Raw genomic sequence first — 13,969 nt, 5'->3', positions numbered from 1 at the left:
TACTTTATCTTGTAAAAACCTGTTGTGGGATTAATTTGTAATGTTACTATGAATTAATATTTTGAAAGAATATTTTGATAACTTCTGATAAACCCATATTTTCCTGTATCATCACTAGAGAGGCTATTTTACAGCAGTTTTTTCATCTGAAATGGCCTGTCAGGTTTGGGATGCTTGATTGGGTTACTTTAATTTTCATTTTTAAGTTTTTCTTTTGCACAATCATCAACTGGAAAAAAAGTATACATGTAGAATGAGAGGAACTTACAATGTCTGTATTACAATCTTGCAATGATTAACAAATCTCATAAAAGTGTTTTGAATCAATAAATGCCCTAGTGGAAAAAAAATACCAAAATGTTTTTAAAACACATTTCATACTAAGTATACTACACATCCTTTAACATATTTACTGGCATATCGCTTGAGAATTACTGACATAAATATTATAAATAAACTTTATTCTGAGTATTTCTTTATTGCACAACGCTGAGTTCTAAATATTAATCCTAAAATGTGTTTCAATATCATTAGTAATGATAGTATGATCTCGGTATAACAGCAGTCTTTAAATGCCAGATATTTAAAGTGTACCAGAAGTATATTTGCAATAGTTCCACTTTAGCACAATCAAATATACTTTAGTTGAACCTCAGCACTGTTTCCGGATAACTAAAGTACATTAAGTCCAAAATTAGTTGTTCCAGTTTAGTTGACTTTAAGTACAATGCCAGGATATTTGTATTAAGTACATAAATATGTACATGTGTAGTATACTTAGCAGAAAATAAATGTATTTCAAATACATTTTGGTATATTTATTTTTCACAAGGGTCATCTTGGCAATACATGCCTACGCAGGATATCCTCATTGTAATATATATTTAAACAAAAGAAGCAAATACAATAGGAAATAAAGACTAATAAAGTATTAACAGTACAAAGGCAGCTGCACTCCAGTACAATGTTAAAGATAAAAATATAAAGTTATAAAACCTGGCCCAAGACACACAAAAAAAACATAGATGAGACAAAATATTGTCTGTTAGATATACCCAAATAATCTCATGTTCAACAACTGAGACATCAGTACCAGCGACACATGTCAGAAGGATCAGTCTGAGGAAAAGCAGAACTGGGGATTTTGCCATGCAGTTTTAAACACCTGCAGCTCGAGCTCACGGTGGAGAATCAAACCAATGATCGAAAAGGTAAAGCTCCTCTTCCTGAAGAATCCAGATGAATTTAGTTTTCACCGGGTCACTGTGCTTACGTATAATATCACAGATCTCTCTCACGCTCTTCTCACTGGTTAAACTGGCATGTGTGGTTTCTGAATATTGTCCCTCATTCATTATGTTCTGATGAAGCAGTTCATCTGCAATGTTCCCAATATATTTATCTCTCTGAATGAGATCTGGCCAGTTATTTAAGAATTAAGCTTTATCTGCCTCACTATTCAGACGCAGTGTCTTTCTCAGTGGTTGCAGTGGAGACTCGTTTGATCCTCCTCTCTCATTTGAAGATCATTCTCCCGATGCTTATTGAGGTCAGAGAACCTGTAGCACAGAGAGGCAGAATGATAGAGAGAGATAGAGGGTTTATGCAGACAGCCCTTACGGAAAAGAAGTAGACTTCGAGTTAATTTTATCAAAGTATACTTAAGATCAAGTATATTTTTAAGTACACTTCATGTAGTAAGTATACTAATATCAATGTGTGTGTGTGTGTGTGTACATTTTTATTGCCAGCATTATCATAATAGGCTGTATATTAACGTATTGACAGAAAACCAGTAGTTCTATGTGAAATCTTGCATTGAGCCCCCTCATATAGCCAAAATGACATGATCTTCCTCGTTTAATAACACCTCTGCGAAGAGTCGACCGTGAGATTGGTAGTCGAATCAGGCTCTTCCTTTCGAAGCATCGAATCTTCGACTATACGGGGTCACCCCTAATTTGAAGTATTGAGAAAGTAGACTTTATTTTTTAGTTTAAAAGAAGTATACTAATAGCACACTTGAATAAACAAATTGTTCGTAAATCTATGGCCTATAATTATTTTAAAATACACTCAATCTTTACCGTCCCTCAGAGACACAGATGAGTTATAATAAACCCTAAATCCAGCACAGAGGGCTTCAGTGAATGTGGTGTTGAGTGTGTGTGACTGTCAGAGACACTGTAGAACCATATATTATTTCATATTTTTGTTCAGTATATTTAAATCATTTAATATATTGATCAGAAATATATGGAAATATATTTTCGTTCCATAAGGGACAACAGCTTGTAATGTAATTGAAATGCCTTGGTCTGTGTAGTCTCAAATCTTTCTTTTTAAAACGTACTTTTTCCTTATTGGTCCTAGAGCAAGTGTTCTCAACTCTATTCCCTTGAGTTCTGCTTTCCTGCAAAGTTTAGCTCCCGCTCTAACTAAACACATGTGAACTCGCTAATCAAGGGCTGTTCCTTTCACACTACACAACTGTTTTGGGTATCATGAAGTTGCTGTGGTTTACACACTTCACGACCGATCGTTGACTGGGGGTCACACATCACACAATATCTCACTGGAAATAATCCCCATCAACTCTGTTTTGTTTCCAGAATGCATGCGTGAGAAGTGATACAGGGAATGGCGATCCAGGTTGGCTGTGTGCTGATATGCAGTGAAAAACAAAAACAGAAAAACAGAAGAATATGGAGGAGAGAATGGTTGGGGAGACGACAACTCCTCGTGAAGTTTCCGTCGCACTGTCTCTTGCTCTCTCATTGGCTGTAGGTCGTCAATGTCATTTCCAGTCAAAACACATTTCACACTGCAAAACTCTTAACAGCAGACAGTTCGAGATATTTATTCTGCTAAATATGTCATGGGCATCCGCGATGCGTCAGCACTTCTCTTAGGCCTCGTTTACACCGCAGGTCTTGATGACCAATTCTGATGTGTTGCCAATATCTATTTTTTTTTTACCGTCCGTTTACACGTTCTTTCAATTGTGACCTATATCTGATTAATGTGTTTACACTTGACATACTATCTAAAACATCGCACATGCTTAAAGGGGATTCTTGCACAGATGGACGAACGTGAAATATGCTTGGTGCTAGCTCTGCGATATATGCGAAGTTCGCCAAACATCACCATGATTTTGCGGTGGAGGAGGACGAAGAGTGCCATCATCGAGCCTGCGCATATGCTTCAGTTATTGTGTGCGAGATCTCAGGACTGGTGGGAGCATATTGGTTAAAAGTTATAAGCCATTGTTTAACAAATATTTGTTCTAACTAATGCTTGAAGTTATTTTCTCTTGTGACTACATGAGATTAAGTTCAAGACTTGAATATGAGTATGTGATAAATATGTATTTCACGGTACAGACTGGTCATTATTTACCCTTGATCTGTTTTGAATCAGCAAGTGGAAGAAGACTTCATGTTGCCCTCAGTCTGAGCTGTGAGAGAAAGATGAAACATCAGATTACACACACACATCAGCTGAGCAAAGACAAACGTTTGAGTTTAACAATGACTTCATTCTTCACTTTGAATCCATCACAGTCCTAAACAGTCACTCCTTACAATGAAAGAAAACATTTCAATTCAATTTTTAAAACATTACCTTCCTTGTGTTTTTTCTCCAACTCTTTAGCCAGATAATTCTGGTTGATCTTCCTCAGGATGTTCACTGTGATCTTCACAGCTTCTTCTGGTCCTAAACGTGCCACCATCGTGTCCACTGTGTCAAAGACATCTGCGTTCTCCATTTCAGAAGCTGTAATATGCTCATGATTCTTCAAGTGCCACTGAAACTGCTTCAGATCATCTTTTCCTAGATCCCTCAGTGAGTTCACGAGTAGCTCTTTAACAGACGCCATATTCCTTCGCTGATTCACTTCTGCAGGACAAAAAGAAAAAGATCTTCAGTATTTTTCCTCTAAACACATGATTATAAGTGTTCGAATGTTAGGGTTAGATCAGGTCTCGTCTCTCAGAGGAATCTCACCCAAACTCTTGTCAAACAGTCAGAGATTTCTCAATTCACACAAGAGTCACACACAAAGTAGGAAACTAAACTCAAATAAAAAGCTTTTTACGAGTAGTACAATTAGTATTCAGAGGTGCAAAAACATTACATGTTGTAAAATTCTTGTGTGTATTAATGAAGCAAAGACAGAGATAGTCACTGGAGTTGTGTAAATCTACTTACAGTATTTATTAATTGTCACAGTCTTCGTCTGCACCTGTCTGTCTTAGTCATCACTACACTACCCAGAATCCTTCTTGTCTCCACACCTGAACTCACTCCCTCAATTCATCCACCTGTTCATCGTCTTAATCATCTGTGTCACCTGTCCTCACCTCGTTAGTGGTCGTTTGTATCTGTATTTAGTTCTCTCTGTTCAGTCTGTCTTTGTCGGTTCTCGTCAATGTTACCTGGTGTTTGCATCCGCTACCCATCTGTCTGCCCAGGGCCGGCGCTCCGCACACGCACATCACGCGCTGCGCGTAGGGCACCAAGTGCTTGGGGGGGGCACCAAAAAATCTGGGTCGTGAAAAATCATCACAATAGGCTACTAGTATAAATAATAAATAAAATATGTCTAAAGCATGTTAATATACAAAAGCAATACAAAAGTAATATAGGCCTAGACCAAATTAGTCGAGAAAAAGGTGAATCTCCCTTTTCGTCTCCCTCTGGTGCCAGAGTTGTCATATTCACAGAGTTGTCAAATTATTAGGGCTGGGAAAAGATTAATCGCATCCAAAATAAAAGTTTGTGTCTACATGATATATGTGTGTGTACTGTGTATAATTATTTTGTATATATAAATACACACACATATGCACGTATATATTTAAGAAATATTTGCATGTATATACTGTATATATTTATATTATATATAAATTTAAATATTTTATATATAAATAACAAATATTTCTTAAATACATACATGCAAATGTGTATTTATATATATACAAAATAATTATACACAGTACACACACATATATCATTCATGTAGACACAAACTTTTATTTTGGATGCGATTAATCGCGATTAATCTTTTCCCAGCCCTACAAATTATGTACAGAATTATTATATTGTGCTTCATCAGACTAAGAAATTCTGAATGGTTGTTATTCCTTGGGTGGGTGGGTGAGTGAGTGGGTGGGTGGGGGGGTGAGGGGGTGGGGGGCACCACCAAGCATTTGTGCTTAGGGCACCCAAATGGCTGGCGCCGGCCCTGTGTCTGCCTGTTCCTGTTTGTTGTTTTGATTTATAGTCAAATTTATTTAGTGGAATTCCTTGTCTCCTCGTGCTTCCTGCCATACACCACCCGTGACATTAATATAGTAGATGCATAGTAATGTAGATATGTTTTAGCTCCTCCTATGAATTTGCCAAAGCACATTAATTGTAATATCCATTTTACATCAGTGCACAAGCCAAGGTTTTACCACTCCATACAAAAAGGAATCAAATTAGTAAATTAAGTTGCATAGAACTACTCAGAAGAACGATGTGTCGACCTAATCGATAAACGCAAAATTTCCACGAAGAAAAAACGTTCCTAGCGAGTGTATAGCGCTGCGGACTCCAGTGACCCGGATGAGTCTCTGTTTCTCTTCTCTGTTGTTATCTGGGAATAATATACCGCTGGATGGTGCGATTGACCAGAATCAGAACGAAGTATTCCACAGAATAAACTCTTATAAAGATTACTCCTCCAATGAACTAGAGAGAGTAAACTTAATAAAATGTAAATTCTGAGATGTAAAACTCCTACCGCAAGATGACGAACAGAAGGTCTGTGTACACTGTAGAATCGAAATAAATACTCTTACTTAAAAAAGCATGCAAACCGATTGCCTTAACTAAGTGGAATTACAATAATATAAATAAAGTTCCAAGTGTCCAACCAAATGGAACACTGATCACCATAATGGTGAGTTCCAACAAAAGCATTTTAGGAAAACCAATTTATGAAGTCAGCTTATGTGAACTTCTTTTAAAAAAATGACCATTCACCGTAAATAAGTGCTCCCCCTTCCTACAAACGCCAATTTAACCACTGGAAAAGTTATAGAATGATAGTAGAAAAATAGTAGAATGTAGTATATTAGTACAGATTACAATTCTTTTTTAATTAAGTTAAGACATTAAAAGTAAAGTGAACTAAAAAGTGTTAGTTAGAACAACTGTTGGATTTTACAATGATAATGAAGTAAGAAAAATATAATTAGACCAGGATACAAAATCACTTTACCTAAAGTTTACTTTGCATTACAAAAAAACTACTTAAATGTATAAAATATTTATGAGATTTTTGCAATGTTATAAGCAATTCATATCTTGAAAGACGTGTCATTGCTGTTTTAGAGCAGCTTTATATATATATACCTATACATGTCATTGTTGCTTTAGAGCACCTACATATATATATATATATATATATCCACCTTGAGGTCATAGTTTAGAATCGTAAAGATGTTCTAAAATGTAAAGCTCCTCTTTCTGAAGAATTGAGATTCATTTCGCTTTCACAGTGTCACTATACATACGTATAATATCACAGATCTTTCTCATGCTCTTCTGACTGGTTAAACGGTCATGAGTGATTTCTGAATATTGTTACTCATGAATTAGTTTCTGCTGACTCAGTTTATCTGCAATGATCCAAACAATTTTAACCCCCTGAATGAGATCTGGCCAATGGTTATTAAAGAATTGTGCTTTACCTTCCTCACTATTCAGACGCGGCTCGTCTCTCTTAGGACGAAGTTGCTCATATTTCTTAAGTTCTTCTTTCTTTATCGTTGCACTCCAGACCTCCTCCTTATCCTCTTCTCTGATGAGAGTCATTTGAAGATCATTCTCCAGACTTGTGTTGACCTTGAAGAAGTTTGGGTCAGTTTCTCTTGTGAGTGTGATCCCTTCTCTGGGATGGATAGAGGCACCAGGGACAGCAAGTGTGTGTGGCGTGTTAATCCGGAGTGGCCTGCCAGGTCTGGGATGCCTGATGATGCATGATGAAAATGACTTTTCAGTTTCCTCAACTTTTTTTTTTGCACAATCATCAACTGGAAAAAGGTAGAGATGTAGAATGAGAGGATCTTTAGAACACATGTAGAGAAGAAGATCGCAGTGTTCGTTCCATCTCATTATCCAACTTATAATCAATGTTGTAATAGAGAAGGATGGCTGGAAAATCTTGGCATGGAATCGGGTCATCTGCACAGGTTCTGTGGTTATTCCCTCGTCTCTTACGGTGAGCACTTTCACAGCATCTTTGAGAGAGGGGTCAGACTCTCCTAAACAGGCGTAATGGGGCAGATGAACTTCCTCCAGTTTCCCTGAGATCACCGTCACGTCCATCACTGGAGCGATCCGGTTGCAGTGCAGCCTCTCCAGCTCTGCGTTGAGGAAGAGTCCGTCTACGGTCCGGTACTGAAGGCTGACGACACAGGCACAGACCCATCGCATTCTGGTCCTGACACACTCGTAACGGCCTGGGCCAGTGCGGACCCTGAACTTTGACCCTCCTTCATCTGTACAGGCCGACGGCTCAATCTGAAGCCACTGGTCAGAATCAGCTATATGGACACAAGACTGGCAGTTCAGCAGCGGGTGAATATCCAGCCCAGAAGGTTTGGGCTCAGAGAACCTGTGAAGAACCAGAAGAAGGCAGAAGCAAAGAGTCAGGGGGGTTATGCTCAAACAAGATTCAGTGTTGAATAATCTAATCAATAAAACTCGCCAGTGACTGTAACTACGTTAGTTAGCATGAACTAACAATGAAAAACACTAAAGTGTTTATTAATCTCAGTTAATGTTCATTTATACATTATTAAAATCAAAAGTTTTATCTGTCAATATTATTTAATGGACCTGAACTAATATGAACTAACAATGAACAGTTGACTAAAACATTAACAATTAATGCATTAACGAATGTTAACTAACGGGACCTTATTGTAAAGTATTACCAACAATTCAAAACCAACAACACACAAACAGTTTACCATAAAACAAACTATCTAACAGGCAGTTTGACAGAGAGAAAATATAAAGCTAGTATATAATGCTGTGACTGACACCTGTGATGTCACTCACTAATAACAAACACTCAAATATAACAAGCAAATATATACTATAATGAGTTTAATTCACACATCATTGTCAAGTTATGTTTATGTTCTCTATGTTTAACTAGAATACATGAACTCTATATTCTCCATCAATAAGCTGAAGGTGAATAATGTGTCAAGTCTTCTATAAATCAGTGTTTAACTGTGGATATTTTCACAGAGGTGTTCAGACAAAGAGCATCAGCAGTCTGTGGTGGACAGAAATGTTCATTATCACACATAATAAATGAGTTTGACTGTAAAGAACTGTTTTACTGCGCACAACACAACTGTCTACAGTTAACTGTGCTTGATTGTAATTGAGGGAGTGCTGGAATAGATCAAGTAATACTGAGTGAATTTGACTATTTCTGTCTTATTCCTCGTCTGCAGGAATATTAATAGAGAAGAAGATCACACTACAGCTGGACAATTACAGAAAACTAATAACAAATTACAGTTTAGAGATCATGTGTGATCAGGAGTGTAACCCAGGTGTTTACTGCCTTGTTTTCCCTTCTCGCGGCTCCACACTATGTTTGCTTTGTCGCGAGACTTCGTGTTTGTAAACATGTAAACATTTTATTCATTAGACTGCTGGTTTAACTGTTATGCCTGCCAACTTTTTAGATGCCTCTATACCATTCAATTGACTGTGCTGTTTGAGTGACTTAATGATACAGGAACTGGTGAGTGTCATTGTTGTATTATACGGCACTGATAGTGTATGGATCTGTTAGCTGGTGCTGGCGCTGACTGTACTTGTTTAAATTGTACTGAATCTATGACTATATATTGTGCCTATTTATATGAACAATGCATTAATAATTAATTAACCTTGATCTTAATATTGATGTTGAATTATGAAGTTCCTGTCAACCACTCTTTGATTCTGAGATGTATTTTGAAGCTATTATTGATAATGTTGTCTATTTATAGGAGTACTCTCGCTGATTGTTAAATTATTTATATTGCTATATGCAGTATTTAAATTGAATCATGTGCATGATGATGACGTGAATAAACTGAGATTTTGATTATTATAATATGATGACTTTATGGTATTATGATTATGGTGATATAGTTGTGATGCTTGGAATCAGTGTTAATAATAAATTGGTCCTGTTTTGTACAGGCCAGGTTATTTGTGTGGATGGCGAGCCACTAGGCCCGAAACTGATGCTTTGGAGTGCATGCATCTGCCGGTGTGGTAGGAGGCACTGCAGCTGCTGCTTTTGATACACCTGTGCACACACGCCTTCAGACATATTTACACCTGCACACACTGTCAGACATATTTACACTTACACACATTCATATTTATCTTATGGACTGTTCCATCATGGACTCATTGGACTCTGCCTGTTTAAGAGTTGTGTGGCGTGAACTGCTGCGGCTTCAAGCATTGATTATTGAATGAATTCTGAAATTGTTGTATGCTCATTAATAATTTTGAACTGAATACTACCTATGTGCACGTGTAAATATTGTAAATGCTCGTTCACTTATTTATGTAATACTATTCACAATTGCACTGCAGCCTTGAGTCTGTGTTCATTGAACTCTACCTTTTCCTCCTTGAGCTGAACTAAGATTTTCTGATACTGGTCCACTATTTTTACATACAATTGCAGCACTTATATGCTACATAAATGTGGCGAGCCAGCCAGGAGGAATTGGTGAGTTTAATGTACATTTGAGTTATTGATTGGGTTTATTGCAGTTCAGTAACAATAATGTGGTATCAAATTACCAGTGTTTTTGAAACGTGGTATCAAATTACCAAATGCTGTGCTGTTGGAGGGCATAACAGAATCAGGAAGTAATGAAGTCATTGAGTTTTTAAGTCAATATGGTTCAGTCAATAAGATTGAGAGAAGTTCTGAGACAGAATCTGAATTTACTAGTGGTGCAGCTTTGGAAGCGCTGCATCCCATTTTGCCGCACACATGGGTCTCAGCTAAAAAGACACATACATGTTGTATTTTGGAGCTATCTTCTGTTTGTACAGATCACTTTGCTAAAGCTAAAACTTTGTATTTGTCTGATTTACAGAATTTAGCCAAATTAACTGGGGTGGATTACACAGAAGTGCTTAAAACAACAATGTCTCAGATTGGACTTTCGGTCTCCGAGCTCCGCCCTGCGCCTCATGTGGAAGATCCACCAATCACCGAGTTGCCCACGCTGCCAGAGCCATCAGTGAAGCCATCAACTCGGTCTCCACCAGCCATTTCTGTTCCCCTCGTGGACACTGCTGCTCCCAAGTCAGTCGCTGAGCCCCGCATTGATCCTTCTGATCCTATGCAGCCGGGCATGAGACATTCAACTTCCAGCATTGACGTCCATCCACCTGAGGTCCAGCGCTACGTAGTAGAGCACATTGTAAAGAATGAGGAGAGTGCAGCACATCACCAGAGGATCAGGGTTTTCTCAGGTCGGCTTCCCAGACCTACTCATGAGGCTGACTACGACACCTGGCGGTCAGGAGTAGAACTGCTGTTGAAGGATCCATCTGTGTCCGACCTCCATCGCTCTAGGAGGATAGTGGAGAGCCTCCTTCCTCCAGCAGCAGATATGGTCAAGCAATTGAGTTCCAGCACGCTGCCTATAGTGTATCTAGATACTCTTGACTCTGCATATGCTACTGTTCAAGATGGGGATGAACTGTTTGCTAGATTTATGGACACTAGGGATGGGAATCGAGAACCGGTTCTTCTCCAGAAACCGGTTCCCAGTGAAACAATTCCTTGGAACCGTTAGTATACCTGCTTAACGATTCCGCTTATCGGTTCCGCATGTAGCAAATGTGTCATGACGTCACACACGCGCTGCGTTATTTTGATTCAGAACGCAACAAACATGGCATCGAGGCAGAAACGCTCGTTTGGTTATATTTCACGCGAAAAGACAACAATATGTGAGGTGCCGTCTAGGGCTTAAATCAAACTTCGGTAACACTTTATAATAACTGCACGCTATTAATCATTTGTTAAGCATGAGCAAACAGTTAATTCATCATTTATAAAGCATTAATAGACATTAATAAGCAGTTTATAAATACAGCTATAAACGCTTTTTTTCTTGATTTATAAGCATATCTATAATGCGTTTAATAATTGTATTTTCATACTTTGTTAATGATCAATTAATAATTTCTAAATGAAGTATAGCATTATTTATAAACCAGTTATTTAAGAGTTGTCAGTCATTCATAAGATCACTTAGAAAGTGTAAGTAAATGTAGTAAATACAGGTAGTTATAAAGCATTTAGTAGTGGTCAGTTAACTATTTTGTGAGCTAATCTAAAGTGAGGACTATTCATGCCTTGTAAAGCATTTATAAAGGAGATTTAAAGGCGCATCAATCTTCTAAACAGTAAAATGTAACAAACACAACACAGTGATACAGAACATAGAAATATTTAACAGCATTTAAATCTCCTTTATAAATGCTTTACAAGGCATGAATAGTCCTCACTTTAGATGAGCTCACAAACATAGTTAACTGACCACTACTAAATGCTTTATAACTACCCGAATTAACCCTGAATTACAGCATAAATACATGTTAATAAAGCATTTATTAACACACTAAGTAACCATTACTATATGTCTGAATAATAAAATGTATGAATGTACATTTCAATAGTTTATTAATCATTTACTTACACGTTCTAAGTAATCTTATGAACCACTGAAAACTCTTAAATAACTGGTTTATAAAAAATGCAATTATTCATTTAGAAATAATAAATTGATCATTGATAAAGGATGAAAATACAATTATTAAATAAATTGTAGATACGCTTGTAAATCAAGAAGAAAGCATTTATAGCTGTATTTATAAACTGCTTATTAATGTCTATCAATGCTTTATGAATGAAGAATTAACTGTTTACTCATGCTTAACTAATGATTATTAGCGTGTAGTTATTATAAAGTTTTACCCAAACTTCATTCACGCACACATATGAAACACTTGCATAAACGTATACTAAGTAGTCAAACATACATGTATACTGCTGAATGCTCAAACAAATACATATGAAATGCACAACGACACACCTAAAGTTGCTCACGCATACACGCAAACTCTACACACACGAGATGCGCGAAACTCTCCAGGCACATACTCATATGAGACGCGCGCGCACACACAAACTCTCCACGCACATACTCATATGAGACGCGCGCGCGCACACAAACTCTCCACGCACATAGTCATATGAGACGCGAGCATAATATGAAGGTAAACCAGTAGCTAAACTCGAGAGCACATAGATGTGAATTTGAGAACTTGTACAATAAATATTCGTACGTGTACGCGAACATTTACACTCACACTCACAGCTCCGATGTGTAAACCTGTAAAATAAAAATCTGAACTTGAACGCTGAGATTTGCACTCGCAGACTATAGTCACAAACCTGTATTCTGAATTTGAAGCTGCAGACAAGTAGTCACAAATGTGTAACATGCCATTCACAAAGATACAACGACAGACACAAACTTGTAATACAAATTTGCACTTCTTCTAACATTCAAATTTGCAGTACAACCTCAAATTGGCACTTGCAACTTCTCAAATCTGTCACTGCAAGTTAAAATTTCGCGCCTTGACTTTTGCTACTCTTTTTGCGATATATGAGGTGCAAAACTGATTTGTGCACTTGTAACTCAGTGGCGGTGAGAGCGGAAGGGGGGCGGGAGCAGGGGTGTTCAAAGGAGCCGTTTTATTGGTTGGCGCCTAGCCAATGAAATGGGACTTCTATTGTACGCGATGCATTAGACTGATTTAAAAGACATAAATGATATTATCAAACTTAGTGATATTAACACCATACTAATAATGCATCCTACAGAAAAGCAGATGAGCACAGAATATGACGAAAGAAAGCAAATTTGTGTTCAGTGCAAATAAACCAGCTGCCTGTGTTTTATTAATAATGTATAACGAACTGTTGTTGTTTTTTTATTTATAACTATTGGTCCATTAAGCCGCATTAAGCGTTTTCTTGGTTTTCTATGAGAGGAAAATGCTTAACGTACAATTAAACGAGTTGCGTTCATTTTCTGCTCAATTGCTTTTCTGTATGCTTTATTTATGGTGTTTCCTGAGTTTGGTCTTTTAATGCCACTGTCTTAAGTTAACGTGTTGCGTTCATTTTCTGTGCTCATCTGCTTTTTTTGTAGTATGCATTATTGTGTTTACTAAGTTTGATAATATCATTTATGTCTTTTAAATTAGTCTAATGCATTAAGCCATGTTAGCGTTTCAGAATATCCACGAGGAGGCGGGTTTCGGGACATCATCGCGTACAATAGAAGTCCCATTTCATTGGCTAGGTGCCAACCAATAAAACGGCTCCTTTGAACACCCCCGCTCCCGCCCCCCTTCCGCTCTCACCGCCACTGAGTTACAAGTGCACAAATCAGTTTTGCACCTCATATATCGCAAAAAGAGTAGCAAAAGTCAAGGCGCGAAATTTTAACTTGCAGTGACAGATTTGAGAAGTTGCAAGTGCCAATTTGAGGTTGTACTGCGAATTTGAATGTTAGAAGAAGTACAAATTTGTATTACAAGTTTGTGTCTGTCGTTGTATCTTTGTGAATGGCATTTTACACATTTGTGACTACTTGTCTGCAGCTTCAAATTCAGAATACAGGTTTATGACTATAGTCTGCGAGTGCAAATCTCAGCGTTCAAGTTCAGCTTTTTATTTGACAGGTTTACACATCGGAGCTGTGAGTGTAAATGTTCGCGCACACGTACGAATATTTATTGTACAAGTTCTCAAATTCACATCTATGTGCTCTCGAGTTTAGCTACT

At 37.5% G+C, this 13,969-nt stretch overlaps 1 protein-coding gene across 3 annotated transcripts in view; it reads right to left on the bottom strand.

Annotated features, from left to right (window-relative positions):
* The window catches only part of LOC130071863 (NACHT, LRR and PYD domains-containing protein 3-like), a 134,656-nt gene that overhangs the window by 56,894 nt on the left and 63,793 nt on the right, over positions 1-13,969 (bottom strand). The window contains exons 10-13 of one of the 3 annotated variants that reach the window (XM_056236775.1): positions 6,747-7,672; positions 3,628-3,900; positions 3,403-3,460; positions 1,151-1,559 (exon numbers count right to left, since the gene is read on the bottom strand). The exons of 1 other annotated variant lie outside the window; for it this stretch is intronic. In XM_056236775.1, the coding sequence (XP_056092750.1) occupies positions 3,420-3,460; positions 3,628-3,900; positions 6,747-7,672 (1,240 nt within the window). In that variant the 3' untranslated portion in view covers positions 1,151-1,559; positions 3,403-3,419. Of the gene's footprint in view, positions 1-1,150; positions 1,560-3,402; positions 3,461-3,627; positions 3,901-6,746; positions 7,673-13,969 lie in introns of those variants that run through there. One more of the 3 variants, XM_056236773.1, reaches the window with a different exon arrangement.

Source organism: Rhinichthys klamathensis, unplaced genomic scaffold (genome assembly GCF_029890125.1).
Source record: "Rhinichthys klamathensis goyatoka isolate OS25496 unplaced genomic scaffold, OSU_Roscu_1.1 h1tg000463l_1, whole genome shotgun sequence".
Classification (NCBI taxonomy): Eukaryota; Metazoa; Chordata; class Actinopteri; order Cypriniformes; family Leuciscidae; genus Rhinichthys; species Rhinichthys klamathensis.
The sequence above is the reverse complement of the archived record's forward strand: the minus strand, read 5'-3'. Positions and strand labels throughout refer to the sequence as shown.